We start from the raw sequence: 23,986 nt of genomic DNA, 5'->3' as shown, positions 1-23,986 counted from the left end.
TGGGTCCCTCAGCCAGAGATTCTGATTCAATAGGGCCCAAGCATCAGTATTTCTTAAGGCTCCCCATGTGCTCATAATGCGCACCTGAGAGCCACTGCTCAGCGTGGAAAAGATTAGTACGTCTGTCACCTCTGGGAAAAAAGAAAGAAGCTCTTACTTTTCTATAATCTCCACCACAGTGGCAGAGGGGAGAGGACTGAAGATTATAGTTGCATGATTCCACTTATAATGTGAACAAGGCATTCTTATTATGAACCTGGATAAATGACTCATCATGTTAATCCTTTGGTTACTGTCTTGGTTTCTCCTTTAGTGGTGTCTCATGAGAAGAGGAGTGATTAGAAATGCTCTAGTACATGAAAAAGGCTAGTCTGGAAACATCCAGTGAGGGATACATGTTGGCTTATAGGTATTTGTTCTGTGCCAGCCCTGTGCAAGCTTGCACACTTTCGGGCTGGTTGTCGATGTCAGGTGAATGTTCTTTGTACTTTGATCCAGAGCAAGTGAAATGATCCCTGCTTTGGCATAAAATCTAGCTAATATCTAAAGACTAGAGATAGTTGGTGACAGCTGGGAGTGTGCTTGGACATAAAGTACAAGCCTACCTCATTTTACTGCGCTTCACAGATATTGCTTTTCTTACAAATTGAAGGTTTGTGAAAACCCTGAATTGTCAGATGATGGCTAGTATCTTTTAGAGATATTTTTTAATTAAGGTATGTACATTTTTTAGACATAATGCTATTGCACACTTAAGAGACTGGAGAATAGTATAAACATCAGTTTAGACACTATTGGAAAAGCAAAGAATTTGTGTGATTCAGTTTATTGTGATATTTGTTTTATTGCAGTAGTCTGGAACCAAACCCATAATATCTCTGAGGTATGCCTGTACATCTAAAAACTAACTTTTTTCCCATTATTAAAGTGACACACAAAAGAAAATAAAGAAGAGTGCTGTGGTAAGTCACTTCAGTCATGTCTGACTCTTTGTGGCCCTATGAGCCTGCTAGGCTCTGCTGTCCATGGGATTCTCCAGGCAAGAATACTGGAGTGGGTTGCCATTCCCTCCTCCAGGGGCTCTTCCAGACCCAGGGATCGAACCCACATCTTTTATGTCTCCTGCATTGCCAGGCGGGTTCTTTACCACTAGTGCTACCTGGGAAGCCCAAAGAAGAGTGGAAAAACAGAAAAATACAGTAAACCCAGTAGAAACTAATAATAGAATTACATAGCATTACAAGGTGCAAGGCATGGTTCTAACCCTTTACCATGTAAATGAATTTACTCCTCACTACAGCTCTACTAGGTAGATAACTATTTGTGACTCCACTTTACAGATGAAGAAAGAGGATCTGGTGTCGTTAGGTGACTTGTCCAAGGTGGCACAGCTCATAAAGGGAGAGCCACGGTTTGGACTCGAGTTGCATTCAACACGGCATGGTCAACCTGAGACAGCTCATAATATAAGCTTTATTCAAGGATTCAATACCATTTGCTAAAGTTTAAACAGTTACTCTCAGTTGCCATTCACTCATCCATTTATTTCACAAGTATTTATGGAAGGCATCTCTGGGCAGCATACTGTTCCACACTGGATTATCAAGATATTGAAGAGTAACAGAGGCTAATTGTCCAGTCATCCCTATAGCATTAAACTCTCAAGTATCTTCCCAGAATACACAGTTATAATCAACAAAAGTCTTAACATTAGAAACACAATAACTATTCCCTGAATACAAAATCCAACACTGATATTTCAAAACTTTTGGAGTGTTACTAGATGGAATGTTTAGCATAACCCTCCATATTTTCATCAATTAATAAGTACACCTCAGATCAGATCAGATCAGATCAGTCGCTCAGTCGTGTCCGACTCTTTGTGACCCCATGAATTGCAGCACACCAGGCCTCCCTGTCCATCACCAACTCCCGGAGTTCACTCAGACTCACATCCATCGAGTCAGTGATGCCATCCAGCCATCTCATCCTCTGTTGTCCCCTTCTCCTCCTGCCCCCAATCCCTCCCAGCATCAGAGTCTTCTCCAATGAGTCAACTCTTCGCATGAGGTGGCCAAAGTATTGGAGTTTCAGCTTCAGCATCAGTCCTTCCGATGAACACCCAGGACTGATCTCCTTTAGGATGGACTCGTTGGCTCTCCTTGCAGTCCAAGGGACTTGCAAAAGGCTTCTCCAAAACCCCAGTTCAAAAGCATCAATTTTTGGGCGCTCAGAGGTGGAGCACCAAGAACCTGAGAAAAAGAAACCAAGGCAAAAAATCCGGAGCGATGTCCCTGCATTGTAATACACCGATGTGACCAGCCGAGGGCAGTATCGTCTAAGGCTGTTTGTTGTTTGTCCTCAAGCAGAAACGGAGACCACTGATGTGCCAGACTGGGTGTGCTCCCACCTTCCCCTGGCACAGAAGCAGTAGGTGGGTGTGCACAGCCCTTCAAGCCCTTCCCTTGTTCTTTGTAGGGAGCAAAGCTGGAAGAATTTTCCTGAAATGTTAGCCTCCACCCCGCAGTGAGTGCCCCTGCTTTTGTTTCTAGGCTTGTGGCCCAAGTGAAGGCTCCACACTGGTTTGTGGCATTGATAGGGTCAATAGGAAGAATGTCTTGTTTTGTAAATGCTCGTTGATTGATGAAATGAAACAAGAGTCATTTTCTGGGGCCACCCCTCTGCCTAAAGATAACATAACTTTCCCCATTATAAACACTGTCCCATCTTCTAACCTTGTTGTCAGAATTTCTGTTTTTGTGCCAGTACCACACTGTTTTGATGACTGTACCTTTGTAGTATAGCCTGAAGTCCTGCTCTGGCTATTCACGGTCTTTTGCGTCTCCATACAATCTTTGTTCTGGTTCTGTGAACAATACCATTGGTAATTTGATAGGGATTCAATTGCAGCAGTAGGTTGCACTGGGTTGTATAGTCATACTGCCAATATTGATTCTCCCAATCCAAGTAATCTCAGAGAGGCAGCCTGTGAGCTGTGGCTTTAAGTTTTCCCCTTTGAAAAAAGCATTTCTCAAGGAGGCAAAATCTGTGAAAAAGAGGTACAGAGTTTAGAGGTACAGAGTTACAGAGGTACAGGTACAGAGTTAGAGACACAGCACAACAAGTAGGAGAGCACACAGAGAAACGGTTTGCTTAGTTAGGACAGAGAAGGCAATGATACGCACTTGGAGAGAAAAGGTGTGGGCATCTGTCCTAATGAGGAGGAGTGCAGTAAGAGGCAGTTAAGTCATTTATATAGGACAGGCCTTTTCGGTCTTTGTTTACGTTTGGCCAGTTATCCTGTTTCTTTTCTCACACCTGACCTGCCCAAGGACCCTCCACAACATGCATGAACAACTCTATTCAAAGATGCATGCCAGCCCAGAGACCTATAGGGATATGTGGGTGGGGCCCCTTTGTTTTTGACCCCCAAGGAGCCTTTCTGCCCATGTGCAGTGTCTCTCCTGCCCTGAGAATGGGACTTATGTGACCTCTTGATCTTTTTCTCAGAGAGTAGCTCCTCTGTCTCTGCCAGAGCTGTTATCTTAAAGTGTCCTCAGGAGACAAAGCCTGATTATTTACCCTGTTACTCTTATTCTATTTCAAAGTGCAAGCTGGAGGCTGATTGTCCAGGTGTTTACCTGGACTCAAGCCCACTTGCCTCCTTCCTTGCTGCTGCTGCTGCTGCTAAGTCGCTTCAGTCGTGTCCGACTCTGTGCTACCCCATAGACAGCAGCCCACCAGGCTCTTCTGTCCCTGGGATTCTCCAGGCAAGAGCACTGGAGTGGGTTGCCATTTCCTTCTCCAATGCATGAAAGTGAAAAGTGAAAGGGAAGTCGCTCAGTCGTGCCTGACTCTTAGCGACCTCGTGGACTGCAGCCTACCAGGCTCCTCCGTCCCTGGGATTCTCCAGGCAAGAGTACTGGAGTGGGGTGCCATTGCCTTCTCCGGCCTCCTTCCTTAGGAAATGTAAAGCAGAGGCCAGTTGTAAATGCTTGGCCTCACAAGAATACGATATTTCTTTCCATCTGTTTATGTCATCTTCAACAGCTCTCATTAGGATGTTATAGATTAGGATCTTTATCCCTTCCCTACCTCTGCCTTTCCCTTTTGGTAATCATAAGTTTTCAAAGTCTGTTTCCATTTTGTTAATAAGTTCATTTGTACAACTTTTTAGGTTCCACGTGTAAGGGACATTTGTCTTTCTTTTTCTGACCTTCTTCACTCAGTATGGCAATCACTATGTCCATCCATGTTGCTGCAAGTGGCATTATTTCATTCTTTTTATGGTTAAGTAATATTCCACTGTATATATGTACCACGTATTCTTTATCCATTCCTCTGTTGATGGATATTTAGGTAGCTACCATGTCTTGGCAGTTGTAAATGGTGCTGAGATCAACATTGGGGTGCATGCATCTTATAGATGAGTGAGTACAGCTCTTTTGTCTCCTTAGGTTTATTCCTTGGCATTTTATTCTTTTTGATGTGATGGTAAATGGGATTGTTTATTTAGTCTCTCTTTCTGAAATTTCACTGTTAGCGTGCAAAAATGCAAGAAATTTCTGTGCATTCATTTTGTATCCTGCAGTTTTACTGAATTCATTGATGAGCTCTTAATAGTTTTCTGGCAGCATCTTTAGGATTTTCTATGCATAGTAAACTGCAAGCGGTGACAGCTTTCTTTCTTTTCCAACTTGGATTCTTTTATTTCTTTTTCTTCTTTGATTGCTGTGGTTAGAACTTCCGTGACTATATTGAATAAAAGTGGCGAGAGTGGCCATCCTTCTCTTCTTCCTGATCTTAGAAGAAACGCTGTCTTCTTTTTACCATCGAGTATGATGTTATCGGTAGGTTCGTCAAACGTGGCCTTTTTTATGTTCAGATAGGGTCCCTCTATGCCCACTTTCTGGAGAGTTTTATCAGAAATGGATGGTGGACTTTTTTCTAAAGCTTTCTCTGCATCTGTTGAGGTCTATGGATTTGTGGATATTGAAAACTTCTTGCATCACTTGGATGAATCCCACTTGATCATGTTGTGTGGTCCTTCTAATGTACTGCTGGATTTGGTTTGCTACTGTTCTGTTGAGAATTTGGTGCCTCTGTTCATCACTGACATTGCCCTGTAACTTTCTTCTTTGGTGGTGTATTTGTCTGCTTTTGGTATCAGGATGGTGGTGGCCTCATAGGATGAGTCTGGGGAGTGTTCTTTCTCTGCAAGTTTCGGGAATAGTTTCAGGAGGATGGGTATTGACTCTTCACTAAATGCCTGACGGAATTTGCCTCTGAAGTCATGTGGTCCTGGCCTTCTGTTTTCTGGAAAATTTTAAGTCACGGTTTCAATTTCAGTGCATATGATGTGTTTCTTTGTATTTTCTATTTCTTCCTGGTTCATACTTGGAAAATTGTACCACTCTAATAATTGGTCCATTTCTTCCAAGTTGTCCATTTCACTGGCATATACTTGCTTCCTGTATTCTCTTACAATCCTGTGTATTTCTGTGATGTCAGTTGCAACTTCCTTCTCCACGTCTAATTTTATTGAATTTAACCCTCTCCCTTTTATTCTTGATGGGTCTGGCAAAAGGTCTATCACTTTTGCTTATCCTCTCAAAGAACCAGCTTTTAGTTTTATTCACTTCAGTTCAGTCACTCAGTTGTGTCTGACTATTTGCAACCCCATGGAGTACAGCACGCCAGCCTTCCCTGTCCATCACCAACTCCTGGAGCTTACTCAAACTCATGTCCGTCGCGTCAGTGATGTTCCCCAATCATCTCATCCTCTGTCATCCCCTTCTCCTCTCACCTTCAATCTTTCCCAGCATCATGGTCTTTTCCAATGAGTCAATTCTTCACATCAGGTGGCCAAAGTAGTTTCATTGACCTCATCTATTGCTTTCTTAATCTCTGTTACATGTATCTCTGCTCTGATCTTGGATTTCTTCCCTTCTGTTAACTTTCCATTTTATTTGTTCTTTTTTCACTCATTGCTTTAGGTGTAAGATTAGGTTGTTTATTTGAGGTTTTTCTTGTTTCCTGAGGTAAGATGGTATTGCTATAAAATTCTCTCTTAACTGCTTTTGCTGCATCCCCCAGGCTTTGTGTTTTCCCTTTCATTACTCTATAGGTATATTATGATTTACTCTTTGATTTCTTCAGTGACTTAGCCTCCACATGTTTTTTTTTTCCTACAGTTTTTTTTTTTGTTTTTTTTTTTTTGGTGCAGTTGATTTCTACTTTTTACCATTGTTTAATAATATGGGTTTGTTGTTGTTGTTCAGTCGCCCAGTCGTGTCTGACTCTTGGCGACCCCATGGGCTGCAGCTTGCCAGGCCTCCGTGTCCCTCACCATCTCCTGAAGTTTGCCTAAGTTCATGTCCATTGCATGAGTGATGCCATCCAGCCATCCAGCCATCCCACCCTCTGATGCCCTCTTCTCCTTCTGTCCTCAGTCTTTCCCACCATCAGGGACTTTTCCAATGAGTCAAGCTGTTCGCATCAGATGACCAAAATACTGGACTTTCAGCTCAGCATCAGTCCTTCCCAATGAGGATTCAGAGTTGGTTCCCCTTAAGATTGACTGGTTTGATTTCCTTGCTGTCCAAGGGCCTCGCAGGAGTCTTCTCCAGCACCACAGTTCAAAGGCATCAGTTCTTTGGTGCTCCACCTTCTTTACGCTCCAGTCTCACAACCGTACATGCCCACTGGGAAGACCACAGCCTTGACTATATGGATCTTTGTCGGCAGAGTAATGTCTCTAATTCTCAACACACCGTCTAGGTTTGTCATAGCTTTCCTGCCAAGAAGCAAACGTCTTCTGACTTCATGGCTTCAGTGACCATCCGCAGTGATTTTAGAGCCCAAGAAGAGGAAATCTGTCACCATTTCTACCTTCCCGCCTCTATTTGCCATGAAGCAATGGGGTGGGATACCGTGATCATTTTTTTTTTTTCAATATTTAGTTTTAAGCCGGCTTTTCCCACTCTCCTCCTTCACCCTCATCAAGAGGCTCTTTAGTTCCTCTTCCCTTTCTGCCATTAGAGTGGTATCATCCGCGTATCTGAGGTTGTTGAGGTTTCTCCTGCCTATCTTGATTCCAGCTGGCAAATCATCCAGCCCGGCATTTCTCATGATGTGCTCAGCATATAGAGTAAACAAACAGGGTGACAGCAGACAGCCCTGTCGTACCCCTTTCTCAGTGCTGAACCAGTCAGTTGTTCCATACAGTGTGTGTTTCTTCTTGACCCACATACAGGTTTCTCAGGAGACAGGTAAGATGGCCTGGTATTCCCATCTCTTGAAGAGCTTTCCACAGCTTTTTATGATCCACACAGACACAGGCTTTGGCGTAGTTGATGAAACAGAGGTAGATGGTTTCCTGGAATTCCCTTGGTTTCCCTATGATCCAGCGAATGTTGGCAGTTTGATCTCTGGTTGCTCTTCCTTTTCTAAACCCAACCTGGACATCTGGATGTTCTTGGTTCACATAATGCTGAAGGCTAGCATGCCAGATTTTAAGCATTTCCTTACTAGCATGGCAGTTCAGTTCAGTTCAGTGGCTCAGTCGTGTCCGACTCTTTGCAATCCCATGAATCGCAGCATGCCAGGTGTCCCTGTCCATCGCCAACTCCCGGAGTTCACTCAGACTCACGTCCATCGAGTCAGTGATGCCATCCAGCCATCTCATCCTCTGTCGTCCCCTTGTCCTCCTGCCCCCAATCCCTCCCAGCATCAGAGTCTTTTCCAGTGAGTCAACTCTTCGCATGAGGTGGCCAAAGTACTGGAGTTTCAGCTTTAGCATCATTCCCTCCAAAGAAATCCCAGGGCTGATCTCCTTCAGAATGGACTGGTTGGATCTCCTTGCAGTCCAAGGGACTCTCAAGAGTCTTTTCCAACACCATAGTTCAAAACCATCAATTCTTCGATGCTCAGCTATCTTCACAGTCCAACTCTCACATCCATACATGACCACTGGAAAAACCATAGCCCTGACTAGATGGAACTTTGTTGGCAAAGTAATGTCTCTGCTTTTCAATAGGCTATCTAGGATGGTCATAACTTTCCTTCAACGGAGTAAGTGTCCTTTAATTTCATGGCTGCAGTCATCATCTGCAGTGATTTTGGAGCCCCCGGAAATAAAGTCTGACACTGTTTCCACTGTTTCCTCATCTATTTGCCATGAAGTGATGGGACCAGATGCCATGATCTTCGTTTTCTGAATGTTGAGCTTTAAGCCAACTTTTTCACTCTCCTCTTTCACTTTCATCAAGAGGCTTTTGAGTTCCTCTTCACTTTCTGCCATAATGGTGGTGTCATCTGCGTATCTGAGGTTATTGATATTTCTCCCAGCAATCTTGATTCCAGCTTGTGTTTCTTCCAGCCCAGCGTTCCTCATGATGTACTCTGCATATAAGTTAAATAAGCAGGGTGACAATATATAGCCTTGACGTACTCCTTTTCCCATTTGGAACCAGTCTGTTGTTCCATGTCCAGTTCTAACTTTTGCTTCCTGACCTGCATATAGGTTTCTCAAGAAGCAGGTCAGGTGGTCTGGTATTCCCATGTCTTTCAGAATTTTCCACAGTTTATTGTGATCCACACGGTCAAAGGCTCTGGCATAGTCAATAAAGCAGAAATGGATGTTTTTCTGGAACTCTCTTGCTTTTTCCATGATCCAGCAGATGTTGGCAGTTTGATCTCTGGTTCCTCTGCCTTTTCTAAAACCAGCTTGAACATCCGGAAGTTCACGGTTCACGTATTGCTGAAGCCTGGCTTGGAGAATTTTGAGCATTACTTTACTAGCGTGTGAGATGAGTGCAATTGTGTGGTAGTTTGAGCATTCTTTGGCATTGCCTTTCTTTGGGACTGGAATGCAAACAGACTTTTTCCAGTCCCGTGGCCACTGCTGAGTTTTCCAAATTTGCTGGCATATTGAGTGCAGCACTTTCACAGCATCATCTTTCAGGATTTGAAATAGCTCAACTGGAATTCCATCACCTCCACTGGCTTTGTTCGTAGTGATGCTTTCTAAGGTCCACTTGAGTTCACATTCCAGGATGTCTGGCTCTAGGCATGGCAGACGAGTGCAATTGTCCAATGGTTAGCACATTCTTTGGTACTACTCTTTTTGGGAATTGGGATGTGGATTGACTTTTCCCAGTCCTGTGGCCACTGGTAGGTCTTCCAGGTTTGCTAACACATTGGATGCAACACTTGATGGCATCATCCTTTAGGGTTTTGAGAAGTTCTACTGGAATTCTGTTGCATCCACTAGCTTTATTAAGAGCAGTGCTTCCTAAGGCCCACTTGACGTCACTCTCCAGAATAGGTGGCTCTGGGTGGTGACCACACCATCGCAGTAATCCAGTACATTAAGATCTTTTTTGGACAGTTCTTCTGTGTATTCTTTCCATATCTTCTTGATCTTTTCAGCATCTACTAGGTCTCTTCCGTTTCTGTCCTTTGTTGTGCCCATCTTTGGGAAAAATATTCCCTTGATATCTCCAGTTTTCCTGAAGAGATCTCTAGTATTTCCTCTTCTGTTGTTTCTTCTAGTTTTATACACTGTTCGTTGAAGAAGGCCTTCTTGTCTCTCCGTGCTGTTCTTTGGAAATCTGCGTTTAGTTTGGTATACCTGTCTCTTTCTCCCTTGATCTTTGCTTCTCTTCTTTCTTTAGCTATTTGTAAGGCCTCCTGCCACTTTGCCTTCTTGCTTTCCTTTTTCATTTTGATGGTTTTGTGCACAGCCTCCTGTACAGTATAACAGACCTCAGTCCATCGTTCTTCAGACACACTGTTTACAAGTTCTAATCCCTTGAATCTATTTGTCGCCTCTGCTGCATTATCACAGTGGATTTGACTAAGTCATACCTGACTGGTCTAGAAGTTTTCACCACATTTGTAGGTTAAGCTTGAATTTTGCTATGTGAATCTGATGATCCGAGCCACAGTCAACTCCAGGTCTTGTTTTTTTCTGACTATATACGGATTCTCCATCTTCAGTTACAAAGACTGTAATCAATTTGATTTTGGTAGTGACCATTTGGTGATGACCATGCGTAAAACTGTCTCATGTGCTGTTGAAAAAGGGTATTAGTATCTCAATAATATGGAATTATTAAGATACAACTTCCTTACAAGGTCTCTGAGCCACTCTAAGCACATCCTCTTATGGTACCACCACCACAATCGAAACGAAAAACTCTTTCATCACCTGCAAAATTGCTTCTGGGTTTTTGTAGTTTAACCCCTTATGTCAATCCCCAGATGCAGGCAACACTCAATCTGTTTTCTCTCTATATAGTTTGGCCCCCTCAAGAATGTGAAGTAAATGGAATAGGCAGTAGATAGACCTATCCTTGAGGATTCTGTGAGGGAAAAGGATATATAGGTGACTCCTGGATGTGCAATGTACATGGCACCTGAGTATAGTGCCATGGGTTGATCGTTACCTACCTGTTCGTCAGATTGAAGGCTTACACTCTCCATAATGTGTATATGTATTGTCTGTTTAACTCATATTTAATTCAATGCAATTTCTCTTCTATGTTTGCAAGGGTTGTTTTATGGAATAGAAATGGTAAATCTTGGAAAAGAAAGTGCATCTTCTTTGTAAAAGTCCTCCATCTGCATCTGAGCAGTACTTACCAGGACGTCAACATCGCACAAGCACAGGTACGACAAGCACACTGTAGTCCTTCAAACGCTGCTCCCTGGGTCACACAGGGACAGCCCACATGGCAACCCCGGCAGCCCCATAGTGCCCGGCCAGACCTGCCCATTGGAGGTGAGAGTCTCCTCACTTTAAGTCAGCTGAGTAGCAGCCTTTATTGCATCTGCAAGCTTAACCAACTGCTATCATACAAAGGAATATATAAGCCAACTGCAAGGATTAGGAGTCGGACATTTTGGGGCATGATTACTGTGCCCACCCAAGCCAGCGCTGTCTTCAGGGCTCATCTACTCTAAATTCTTTGTTTGTGCCAGTCTCCCTCAAGAGTCCAGAGAAAGCAGTAGACCTGGGGCTGGTGCTGGTGGGCTGGGGGTGTGACGGGGAGGAAGCATCTTCCCTGGAGTTGGCTAGGCAGCAGAACCAGGCAGGATAGGGCCTAGGGCTCTCCAAGGCAGCTGCCGCTGTCTCCCAGGCTGGAGAACGGGCATGAGGGGCAAAGGCGACAGGGGTGCACTGAATGAGGCTGGGCTTCGGCCTTCCTCCTACCCTCTGGGGCACAGATGTATTTCTTTAGCCTATGCCTCAGGCCCTGCCACAGATCTCCCGCTGGAAGTGGATGGCTTGGGGCTGAGCCACGGCCTGTGATGTATGTGTTTCCAGCAACATTATAGTGAGGTACTTGGTCTGAACTGTGGGCTCAGAGGAGGGAAGGGAGCCTGGTAAAAAGTGAATGAGGGGTTGTGCCCATGCCCTCCCACCTCCCCTTCCATGAGCTTCTCCACTTCCTCACCCTGGTGACCACAGTCCCAGGCCCCTCTCTGCCCAAGGGTGGTGCTGATGCTGGTGCTGGCCTTCTCCCTGGGCACAACTTACCTACATGTCTCGGTGGGCAGAAAGCTCAGCTGGAAGGTCTCTGCCAATCTAACTCACTCAAACAACAGCGAGATGTGCTATGCTGCTGCTGCTAAGTCGCTTCAGTCGTGTCCGACTCTGTGAGACCACGTAGACGGCAGCCCAGCAGGCTTCCCGTCCCTGGGATTCTCCAGGCAAGAACACTGGAGTGGGTTGCCATTTCCTTCTCCAATGCATGAGAGTGAAAAGTGAAAGTGAAGTCGCTCAGTCGTGTCCGACTCTAGCGACCCCATGGACTGCAGCCTACCAGGCTCCTCCGTCCATGGGATTTTCTAGGCAAAAGTACTGGAGTGGGGGTGCCATTGCTTTCTCTGAGATGTGCTATACCACCAGGCAATAACCACTGGAGCAGCTGTAAACTAAGTGATCAAGCCCACCTGCTCCAGGGAGGGGTCTGACTGGAAGGAGTAAGTCCCACGCATGTTCTTTTCTGACCCTGAGGTCTGTGACTGTCCCAACCCTCGTGCTCTGTCCACCTGACCTCATGCTATGAGCCCCAGAAGGAAGTCAACGTGAGAATATGGGGGAAGGGCGGACCCAAGTGCTCCCCATTGCTCAGGTGCAGTCACCCCTAACTCCCCACAAGTAACCCAGGTTTGGGGGGGGGTCTCCTGTTTCTAAGATGGGCAGCCATGCCCCCGGAGCCACCTTCCCATTTTCACTCATCCACACCCTCAGCAGTTGGCAGACATCACAGAATCACAAGGTAGGATCCAGTGCCTCCTCCAGCGACTCCAACATTTTGAGATGTCCTGTCCTGAGGTTTGGTGAACTGCATCCTCCCCTTCTATGTTTTGGGAACGTGGCAGCACCCCTTGAATAAAGGAGATCCAACCCTTCCTTTGGCTCACTCAATGCCTTACAGAATCTGGACCAGTCTCTACTTCCATTACTCCCTGATTCACATCTTTCTGCCTCAAGGGGCATTATCCCTGACGGCTTTTATTCACACACAGAGATGCCCAGGCACCGACTTTGAATGTGCATCATACCCTCTTTTGTGAAATAAAACCATGGTCTTTCAGGAAGGGAGTCAGGCAGAACCTACCCTCACTTCACTCAAATACAAATGTGTCTCTCTGAGTCGCAGGCTGGCACAGCCCTGGGGTCTTGGCTGAGAGAAGGAAGTCCTCCCCAAACTTCAGGGCGGGGGGCAGAGCGGGGGTGGAATTGAACATGGATTTCAGACTTAGTCTTGTGTGCCCTAACAAGTAGTCTGGGAGACTGAGCTGGGACACTCTGGGAAGTATCATTTGCAGGAAAATCTATGTCATGGGGCCGGTGGAACAGTATTTGATGGAGACCCTGTAAGAACACAGACTTACCAACCATACTTGTCATAGAGCCTGACGGGCCTGTTTCCACTCAAGGGCAGAGAGACATCCAGGCTGCAGGAGTGTAGGCTGGTCAGCTGGCTAGGGCAGGGAGGCCATGAAAGCTCCAAGGACTGGACCATCCATCTCTAGCTGTCAGGGTGCACTCTGCCCCAGATTGGCACCAGACGCCTCTCCTGACTTCCAGCTCGGCAACTAACCTGAGCTTTTCTCCTGTGTTCCCCCTACCTTCGCTCCTGCTCCCCAGTTCACTGGGTCCAAGATTCATCCTCATGCCCTTTACTGAACCCGAGGAAGGGGAAGCGAAAGTTTTGGTGCCTGAGTCTCGGGGATGAGTGCTAAAGAGGAGAGGGGGAGAGTATGCAGGTTCCTGCTGCAAGGTGGCACCAGGGGGTGGGGTAGGGACTCCACTGAGAGGGGAGGGCCCGGGAAGGGGGAAGATGAGCACACCTGTGCCTGTTACCACCTGCTTAAGTAAACATGCAGGCAAGGTCATCGATGGCAAGCCAGGGGAGGGATCGAGGGTGCTCTGACAGGAAGGCAGAGTGGTCAGGGTAAGCAGGACAATGAGTGCAGTGAGGGAAGGGTGAAAGACTGGAGCTCTGTAAGGGGGTCACGAGTTCCTTCTGACAGGGAGGCAGAATGGCAGCAATGAATGGAAACTGCTAAACCCCAGAGGAGGGTGTTTAGAGAACTAGAAGAGGGCCTTCAGGGAAAAGGGAGGACGTGCCAATGTGGCCAGACAGAGCCCACACAGATGGGCACGCTCCGCTGGCCTGACGGCCTGGATGGTAGCAGAGGCTGACCCAGAGTCCCCACCACGGATTCCAGAGGTACTGTTCTGGAAAATGTTCTGATGTGGAACAGCTCCCCACCAGGCCTGTCCCACTCCCTTAACCCCTACCCCCCAGAGAGAGGGCAGAACACAGAATAGGAGAAGTCCTTTAATCAGAAACTGCTGTGGCAAAACCAATGCAATATTGTAAAGTAAAATAAATTAATTAATTAAAAAAAAAACACAACTGCTGTGAGACTGGGGCAGAGAGGGGGCAAAACAAGGGGCAGAGGACGCTCTGGTGGAGGCAGAACAAGAGGCAACAGGCTTGGCCACAGCTTGCCGGCCCCGGAGGTAACAGCTGCTCCTCTTGCAGGAAGATACTGGGCTCAACCTGTGAAACAGCAGTCAGGGAAGAGCCTCAAGCCAGGGCCAGCCCACAGCCCTGCTCAACAGCCAACGTTGTGGGGAGGGGTATGGAACGTGTAACACTCACTTCAAGGGATCCGGAACTTCTCAGCCAGGTACTGCAAGGAGGCTGCAACAGGGAGAGGCATAAACAGGTGCTCCAGACAGACGGACATAGAAGCCTGTCCCCCTGTCCCCGTGGGGAACCACCTAGCCCTGCAACCTGAAACCCATGTACCCCCAGCCCTGATGCAAAGAAAGAGCTCTGGGCCCGATCGGGCCCCACTGCCGGAATTAAATGTGGAGCCATTTCCTAAAAGGAAATAAAATGTGCCAGCAGCCCTCAAGCTTGGGGCCACGCCCAAACCATTCAAAAATTGTCTTGCAAAATATCCAACAAGAACCTTAGAGGCCACACCAGATCACCAAGGCATCTCTACAAGTCCTATCAGAAGGAACTCTCTAGGACTCGAATGGCTGGCAGAGTGTGCACGCAGTCCACACAGTACGTTGTTACTTGTCCGCACGCCCAGCCCAACATGCACCGCACGCTCCAGGGGCAGGCTTGCTAGGTTCTCCTCCCCACAGGAATGCTGCTCCCTGCGAGGCCCCCTGCACTTGCAGCCCACCCCACCCCAAGGGCCCACCCCGCTTCTGCACTAAGAACCCGCCGCTCTCTGTCCCTGGTTCCTCATACCAAGTTGCTTCTTAAGGTCGTCTATTTCTTTCTCTAGCACCAGACACTAGGCCAGCAGACACAGGAGGAAGAGAAATGGTTAGTATACACCCGGCTCCCCTCTCCTCCTCCTCCTCTCCTCTCCCCCGGGCCCTCCATCCCAAAGCCAGGTATCCAGACTGGCAAGGGAAAGACTTTCCTCAGTGGAAAGGAGGTGGGCTCCCTCCCTGGGGTATGGGATGGGGCCAGGGGGCAGGCGGGGAGGGGGCCCACACATGTCAGTTGTACTTGGACCCAGATCCCACCATGGGGTTTGGGTGTGCATTTCCAGGAGTCAGAAGAAGCATTACCCGAAGACAGCCGTGCCTTCCGGGTGGCTGCTGCTGCCTTTTCGGTCTTGGGTGATGGTCAGCTGGTTTCTGGTCACCTGACAGGGAAATGACACACAATCCAGCTTCCCAGGCTCCCAGTGAGGTGGAAAGGGCCAAGCAGGGTCTAACGCGAGGTGAGGCAGTACCACCCTCTGCTAGCATCAAGCCTCCCCTGCTCTGCCCGGCAGGCAGCCCAAACCTTTTCTCTGGGCCTGCCCCTCCTATTCCGCAGGGGCAGCCATTTCACCACGATGGTCGCCAAAGACTGTGGTTCTGGGTTCGAGCCTCCCAGAGCGGCAGCCACAGCCAGCACCTGGGAGAGCAATGTGGGCGAACAGCACTTCACAGAAAAGGCTATTAGCCTGCAGGTCTACGCCCAGAGTAGCTGTTGGGGCACTGCCACCAATCACCCCTGCCAAACAAATCCCACACAGAAGGTGATGGGGCCAGGGCCAGCCCTGTTGACACCCTGTTTCCCATGGAGGAAGTGGCCTGAGAGCAAGGCTGAGCCCTCAGAAAAGAGAGAGTGAGTCAGAGACAGAGGTTTCTGCCCTCACCCCTGGTCTCCACCCCCCAAATCAAAACCCAGGACACTCACCTGAGGGGCCAGGCCCTCTGGGCATGACTTCTCCCTTGTTCATGGCCATGCGCTCTGAGTTTCCTGAATCCTGCCCGCCTCTGATGCTGAGGTTGGCGGTGCTGGGTTCTCCATGATGCACCCGTGGACAAGATGGCCACGGCCTGTCAGTGGTCAGCTAAAAACAAAGATTTCTCACTGATCTGGAGTAAGGACGTGTGTGTGTGTATGTGTGTGTGTGTGTGTGTGTGTGCACGCGCGCACGCGCACACATGTGTGTACCAGTGCATTTATGTGTCTTTGTCTGTGTGTGAGAGAGCTCGTATGAGTCAAGACCGAGCTGAGGCAGGGAATTGGAAAGAGAATTGAAAGGCTGATCTCTTTAGCACATTCTCCGTCAGTCAGCCCCAGGCCAGCAGGCAGAGCTGAGCAGGGGACAACAGTGTGGCACTGAGAAAGCCCGGGGTCCCTGCAAGGAAGGTTTGGGGAACAGCCAGGAAGCAGGATTCAGGAAAGTGATGCGTCTCAACACCGAAGCTCTGTGAAGCTTTTAAGGGGTCCCCTCAAATCAATTCCCTTCCACGCCAGCCCCAGCCTCGTGGAGGAGGCTGGAAACAGGCCACGGGTGGAGAACGAGCCCAGCACACCCAAAGTGCTACCTTAATGTTTGTCCCTAGTAAAAGGACCCCAATCTGGCATCCTAATGACCCTGTGACTGAGGGTCACCCAGTGATGACCCCTGAGGAATGGAGAGAGGGGAGCACGGGGTGAAGACGTGTGTCCTGGGGAGGGTGGGAGGGGAAGAGTGGGGAGAGAGGAGGGGCCTGGCCTACTCACTTGGCCCTTTGTGGCTGGGTCTCTATTTGGGTCGTTGTCTTCTCCTGACACCACCGTTGCTGCCACCGACTCCCGGGCCCGCCTAGCCACGGATTTCTTCCTGGCGCCGGTGTGCTTGGACTCTTTGGCTCCCCCAGGGACCAAGGCATACTTCTGGGACCTCCCAGGCAGCGGGATGCCGGAGATTGGGGGTAAGGTGGCCGGAGCCAGGGGAGTGGCCGAACTTCCCCGTCCCCAGGAAGGGAAGGTTCTCCCCAGGGCAGGTTTGGAGACGGCCCCAAGGGATTTCTTCTCCTGGACCCTCTTCCTCCTAGGACTGGGCCGCGGCAGCCTGCCTGTAGCGGCAGCTGCAGTAGCTGCTGCTGCTGCTACTCCCGGGTAGCTGGGCAGGCTGCCCCCCTTCCCCCCGAGTACGCTCTGCATTTTCTTAGGAGGTGAGATGTCCTCCTGCTCTGCATCGCCCTGCTTGCCCTGCCTTTCCACAACCGAAATCAATCCTCGTGGAGCCGAGGACAGGCAAATGCCTGGCAAGTTAGGGAGATTCTCCCTGCCTTGGACTTTCGAGTGTCTGGGTGTGTCCCCAGGATCCTTGGGGCTGTTCAGCTTGGCCTGGCCTCCGTCTTTGGGATAAATGCTCACCCTCATAGGCTGTATCTCACTGCACTCATCAGAGGACTCGGAGTCGGAGAACAGCCTGGCTGGGCTTACTGAGGGGGGCCACGGGCGATCCACAGCCACGTTCAACCTACTCTTAGTGCTTCTCTTAGGGTTCCCCCAGACCCGGCCCGTCCTGGGCCTGCCGACCCGGAGAGGGCTGGCCTCAGCCCGTGCCGCTTCCCCACACCTCTGGGCGGCCGCGCCTCGACTGCCGAGACACGCCTCCATGTCCAGCAAGGCAGACACGTGGCCGACCGCCTGGCTCTCCGGGGACATGTGTCTGAGGATGCCCCGCAAGTCCAGGTCGGCCAGCTGCCGCACGATGGCCTGCAATGACTCGTCAGATAGCTGCAGGGCGTACCCTGTGTCGTCGGCCGGGGAGCCAGGTCGGCCTTCGCAGCCCAACAGCACCGGCCCTCCCGCTTCCAGCACCTCCCGCTCTGACTCGAAGCCCTCAGGGTCTGGGAAGCCATCCCCGCCCTCACCCTCGCCGCTTCGCGGTGCCCCCGGCTCGGGGCCGGGGTCGGGGCCGGGTCCCCGCGGGGCTGTGGAGCCGGCCTCAAGGCCGCTGGTCTGCTCCCCGCACTCTGAGCCAAAATCCGGTCCGCAAACAAGCTCCTTATCATCCGAGGAGCTCATGTCGCGATCTGGGTGGCCTCCGGACCTGGGGCGGTGACGGTTTATCAACCGGGTCGCGGTGGCGGCTGTGATGGCGGTCGGGGCAGCTGCGGCGGGTGGCGTCTGGAGGTGCCGTCAAGCACCACAGGCACCGCACGCGAGAGGTGGTCGCAAACGACGCGAGGCTTTCAGCAGGCCAGCGCTGCCGCCTCCTCATTGGTCTGGTTCCCGCCAACCAGCACGCGCCTTGTTTGCCCGCCCCCTCGAGGTGTAACCAATGGGGTCGAGGGCCTCCTCTGGTTTGTTGCCAAGCCCAAAAGCCATGCCGGCAGTTGGCGAGTTGGCTGGTGAAGGTCATGCTGCGAGTGTATCTCTGTCAAGCCTCTCGTCCCACCTCCTCCTGTCCCACCTCCCCTTTCCGGTTAGAGTCACAGCCCTGAGTTCTGACTGTGTACAAAGTGGGTGGAGCGGGAGGCTGAGGCGGGGTTGGGGCGGGTAGTGAGGGTGCTGGGCGCCTAGCACGTGCTGAAAGCATTTGCCAGCCTTCCTTCCACCACAAGGCTTATGACCCAATGGGAGAATGGGCAGAGGAATCCTGCACTCAGTGATGAGTGGTCGGCGTACTTCTCCCTAAGAGGCCAGAGGACAAAGGGATCGTGGTTTTGTTCTGTAACATCTCTGCCTCAACTGCTCCATCAAACGTTCTTGGCAGGCAGATTTGGGGGACAGACTGGGGTTGACCTCACTCCCTCAGCTCTTTCCCCACTCTGAGGCAATTCAAAGAAGAGAGAGTCTCAGTCAGTGTCCAGTTACACCCGCAAAGATGCTCACCCCTGCTGATCCTGGAGATGTAAACTAAAACCACGGATCGGGCTTCACACACTAGGATGACAAGCTTCCAAGTGCTTAACCATTCTGAGAGTGGGAGAGTTTAGGAGCAAACCTCTGTGGCGGTGGTGCAAGAAATCCATTTGGGAGGTGATTTGGCAGAATCTATGAAAAGCAACTTACACAGCAGAGACCCCGTGCCCTGCACTCTTCTAAGTGCTGTACGTAAATAGTAATGCTTCCTTGTGACACTCCTAGGACTATAATACTAATGATTACCAGCCTCTTACAGGTGAGGAAACAGGTACTGAGAGGTTCGGCCACTGGCCCATGGTCTTTTGGCCCATGGGGATAAGTGGTAGAATTGAAGCCAAGCAATCTGACTCCAGAGTCCTTGCTTTGATCCAAAGATCTAAAAAAGCTATTTTCCCCCCTCTCTCAGGAAGTCCACTGCCTGGCACATCTTCTAAAATTGAGGGTTTATTTCTAAGATGTCTGTTTTACTCCATTGGTCTATGTGTTAATATGGCAGTAACGCACAGTTTTGATTACTGTAGCTTTGTAATGTTTTGAAATCAACAAGTGTGAGTTCTCTACTTTTTCTTTGTCCAAATTGCTTTGCTTATTAAGGATCTCTTTAGATTCTACTTAAATTTTAGGACAAGTTTTTCTATTTCGGTAAAGCATGCTATTGGGATTTTGATAGGGTTTGCAGTGTGTAGATCACTCTGGGTCGTGTGTTAGAAGAACAGATCAAGTGGAGTGTGTGTGTGTGTGTGTGTGTGTGTGTGTGTGTAAAAGAATTGACTCATTCAATTATAGAGGCTGGTAAGTCCCAAGATCTAGAGGGTGAGTTGGCTAGCTGGAGACCCAGAAGGCCAGTGGTTTAGCTCTAGTCCAGGTTAGAAGGCCTAAGAACCAAACCAGTAGAGCTGATATTTCAGTTTGGGTCTAAAGGCAGGAAAAGAAGCTGATGTCCCAGGTTGCCTTTTTGTTTTATTATGACTATCAGCTGATTAGGTAAAGCCCACCCACATTATCAGTGGGGGAGGGGGGGGAATCTGTTTTACCCAGTTGACTGATTTAAATGTTAATCTCATGAAAAAGCACCCTACAGAAACACCCAGAATAATGTTTGACTAAATATCTAGGCACTCTGTGGGACCAGTCAAGCTGACACATAAAATTAACCACCTCAGATAGTTTGGACTTCTTAACAATATTTAGTATTCCAGTCTGTGCAGACAGATGCCTTTCCATTTATTTGTCTTTTTCAGTTTCTTTCAGCAATGTTTTGTAGTTTGCAGTGTACAAGTTTTTTGGCTCCTTGCTTGAGTTTATTCCTCAGTATTTTATCCTTTTTTGCTGCTAATGTCAATGGAATTGTTTTCTTAATTTCCTTTTCAAATTGTTCTTTGTTAGTGTATAGTAATACAACTGAATTTTGCTTTTGGATTTTGTGTCCTACAACTTTGTTGAATTTGTTTACTAGTTCTACCAGTTGTGTGCACGTGTGTGTGTGTGGGCGCGTGTAATCTTTTGAGTTTTGCATGTACAAAATCATGCTCTCTTCAGTAGAGCTAATTTTACTTCTTTCTGATTTGGATGCCTTTTATTTCTTTTGCTTTCCTAACAGCTCTGGCTATGACTTCCAGTTGTTGAATACTAACATAATGGTGAGAGCAGGCTTCCTTGCCTTGTTCCTTACCTTAGAAGAAGAGATTTCAGTTTTTCACCACTGAGGATGATGTTAGTTGTGGCCTTTATTATGTTGAGGTAATTTCTTTCTACTCCTAGTTCTTTGACTGTTTTTTTCTCATGGAGTGATGAATTTTTTATGCATCTATAGAGATGATCATGTGATTTTTGTCCTTCATTCTGTTAATGTGTTTTATTACATTGATTGATTTTTACATGCACCCAAGGGATAAATCCCTTTTGACCATGGTACATGGTCCTTCTAATGTGCCATTGAATTGTTTTGCTAGTATTTTGTTGAGGATTTTTGCATCTGCATTTGTCCGGGAAAGTGGCCTGTAGTGTTCTTTTCTTTTGGTGCCTTTGATATCAGGATAATGCTGGCCTCATAAAATGAGTTTGGAAGTGTTCCCTCTTCTTCAATTTTTTGGAAGCATTTGAGAAAGATTGGTATTAATTCTTTAAATGTTTGCTGGAATTCTCCAGTGATGCTATCAGTTCCTGATTTTGTGTGTGTGGGAGGGAGAGGTTTGTCATTACCAATTCAATCTCATTATTGGTCTATTGGGTTTTCTGTTTCTCCTTGATTCAGTTCTGGTAGATTGTGTGTTTCTAGGAATTTATTCATTTCTTCTAGGTTGTCCAATTTCTTGCCACAATTGTTCATAATATTCTTGTGTAATCCTGTTTGTTATTGTCGCATTGGTTATAATATCCCCTCTTTTATTTATGATTTTAGTAATTTTACTCTTTTTCTCTTAGTTAATCTAGGTAAGTATTTAAAAAAAAATTCTTTGTGTATAAAGAAGTTTGCTCACAACAGTGTTGTTTACAAGGGCAAAAAACCCTGACTGCTACTTACATTTTCATCACAAAAGCTACTAATATCTGTTGAAACTTTACTATGTGCTAGGCCCTCTACATGCATTATGTCATTTAATTCTCACAACAGCCATGTGAGGTAGACACTAATCTTATCCCTATTTTATATACAAGGCACAAACTTGTGATAACTCGTCCGAAGTCAAACATCTAGTAGGTGGTGCAATCAGGATTTAAAGTCTGGTCTTTGGGTTTATATAGATACAAATCTGTGTTATACAACTATTCGAAAAGGAAGCATGTTGCAATAAAAGATATAACTGCACTGTTCTAAGCAAGATTTCAAGAAATCTGCAAGTGCCTAAAAACGTTGTATTGAAACATGAATGTCCAGGATGGGTTTCTGGCAACCAGTGGGTGCAATGGCTCAGAAGCTTTTTTTTTTTTTTTCTTTGGTTATGGGCCCTGTGTTAGTCTGTTCGAGTTGCCAAAACCAAATACCACAGGCTGGATGGCTTAAACAAAAGACATTTAGTTTCTCATAGTTCGGGTTACCAGAAGTCCAAGATCAAGGTGCCAGCAAGTTCAACTCCTGGTGTAGGCACTCCTCTTGTATTGCAGTTGGCCACCTTCCCTCTGTTTCCTCACATGACATTTCCTCTGTGTGTGTATGGAGACAGAGAGAGAGCGCGCGCGAGAGATCTGGTAACTCCTCCTCTTATAAGGACGTCAGGTCCTTTGGGATTAGGGCCCCACTCTTACACCTCTGGATGTGTTGTGCTTGGTCACTCAGTTGTGTCTGACTCTTGGTGACCCCGTGAACTGTGGCACACCAGGCTCCTCTCTCCATGGGAATTCTCCAGGCAAGAATCCTGGAGTGGGTTGCCATGCCCTCCTCCAGGGGAACTTCCCAACACAGGGATGGAACTCAGGTGTGCCACACTGCAGGTGGGTTCGTTACCATCTAGCCACCAGGGAAGCCCAAGAATACTAGATTGGGTAGCGTATCCCTTCTCCAGGGGTACTTCCCGACACGGGAATCAAAACCTATATTGCAGGCAGCTTCTTTACCAGCTCCCTCAGTTAACCCTAATTACCTCTCTAAAGGCTCCATCTCCAAATTCAGTCACATTGAGCGTTAGGGCTTTAAGATAGGCATTTGAGGGCCACACAATTCAGCCCATAATAGGACTCCTTTGAGAATCTATTGAAAGCTCTATACACCCTCCCAAGAAGACTGTATACATTGCCTCCCACAACTCTGCACACAATTTCAGGAAGTTCTTGGAATCCAGGTTGAGAGCCACTGTTCTAGGTCAGCTTCCTCTTTTCCCAGGTGGAGAAACAAGAGCTTCAGAAAGGGGAAGTGCTTTTCGTCAGGTTAGGAGAGAGGTAGGTCTCCTGATTGCTCATCAAGTGCTTTTACTCTGCCTTATGTTAGGCCTGTTAGGTCAACAATCCACGGTGACCCCAAAACACTAGCGATTCTGTGGGTGCAGTGAGGGGGAGTGCTTCACCTGGGATGCTCAAGTGAGTGAACAAGGCTCTAGCTATAACTGACAGTAAATGGGACCGGTTTCATTGTTTCAAATTAGTCAGGAGGTTGGGAAGAAGCTGCCCCAGCTTCAACATACATCCACAAGAGTTCTGAGTGTGAGGCGATGCAGGTGCTTCTGTCCTAACAAACAGCCAAGTGGGGACTGAACAGGTAGAGTTGAACTGCCTGCTGGCCTGGACATGGCACTGTCCCTCTCCTCTCAGATTCCTATTTGTACACCCCTCAGGAGTAGACCTGTTAGATTTCTACATGAGATTATCTAGCTCTAATATTCTGTACGTCTGTGATTCTGGGGCAGGAACCATGCGGGACAAATCAGCTGAGGCATGTGGGTCCTAGTTCAGTTCAGTTCAGTCGCTCAGTCGCGTCCCACTCTTTGCGACCCCATGAATTGCACGGCGCCAGGCCTCCCTGTCCATCCCCAACTCCCGGAGCTTACCCAAACTCATGTCCATCGAGTCGGTGATGCCATCCAGCCCTCTCATCCTCTGTCGTCCCATTCTCCTCCCGCCCCCAATCCCTCCCAGCATCAGAGTCTTTTCCAACGAGTCAACTCTTCGCATGAGGTGGCCAAAGTATTAGAGTTTCAGCTTTAGCATCCGTCCTTCCAAAGAACACCCAGGACTGATCTCCTTTAGAATGGCCCTAGAATCATGGGCAAAACAATTTTTTTTTCAAAATGTCTTCTGATGGTGTGCAAGAATTAGCAATAAAACACATGTAGTTTAAAGAGATGAAAAATCCCGAATAAGCACAAGACCCTTTACACGCTCAGTCATTTAAGGTAAAGTCTCAACAGAAATGTTTCCTCAATTTCTGTTTCAGGTCTATCCTTAAAAAGGGAGGCAAATTATAATAGCTGGAATTCTGAACAACAAGGTTAGAGGGTGGAACAGTATTTATAATGGGAAAAGTTATGTTATCTTTAGGCAGAGGGGTGGCCCCAGAAAATGACTCTTGTTTCATTTCATCAATCAACGAGCATTTACAAAACAAGACATTCTTCCTATTGACCCTATCAATGCCACAAACCAGTGTGGAGCCTTCACTTGGGCCACAAGACTAGAAACAAAAGCAGGGGCACTCACTGCGGGGTGGAGGCTAACATTTCAGGAAAATTCTTCCAGCTTTGCTCCCTACAAAGAACAAGGGAAGGGCTTGAAGGGCCGTGCACACCCACCTACTGCTTCTGTGCCAGGGGAAGGTGGGAGCACACCCAGTGTAGCACATCAATGGTCTCAGT

The 23,986-nt window shown here is 47.9% G+C and overlaps 1 protein-coding gene across 2 annotated transcripts; it reads right to left on the bottom strand.

The window, feature by feature from the left end:
- Positions 1–13,848: 13,848 nt before the first annotated feature.
- Positions 13,849–17,984, bottom strand: LOC129639016 (uncharacterized protein CXorf49 homolog). 2 transcript variants are annotated; one of them, XM_055563810.1, is made up of 6 exons: positions 16,563–17,984; positions 15,747–15,903; positions 15,128–15,204; positions 14,799–14,844; positions 14,190–14,231; positions 13,849–14,087 (listed from the first exon to the last, which is right to left on the bottom strand). In XM_055563810.1, exons 1-5 carry the CDS (start codon positions 17,856–17,858, stop codon positions 14,191–14,193), a joined length of 1,617 nt encoding a protein of 538 aa, XP_055419785.1. In that variant the 5' UTR covers positions 17,859–17,984; the 3' UTR covers positions 13,849–14,087; position 14,190. The 2 variants fall into 2 exon arrangements, with proteins under 2 accessions (XP_055419785.1, XP_055419786.1); XM_055563811.1 differs by lacking the exons at positions 13,849–14,087; positions 14,190–14,231; positions 14,799–14,844 and adding an exon at positions 15,348–15,461.
- Between the last annotated feature and the right edge of the window lie 6,002 nt (positions 17,985–23,986).

This window comes from Bubalus kerabau, chromosome X, assembly GCF_029407905.1.
Source record: "Bubalus kerabau isolate K-KA32 ecotype Philippines breed swamp buffalo chromosome X, PCC_UOA_SB_1v2, whole genome shotgun sequence".
Classification (NCBI taxonomy): Eukaryota; Metazoa; Chordata; class Mammalia; order Artiodactyla; family Bovidae; genus Bubalus; species Bubalus kerabau.
The sequence above is the reverse complement of the archived record's forward strand: the minus strand, read 5'-3'. Positions and strand labels throughout refer to the sequence as shown.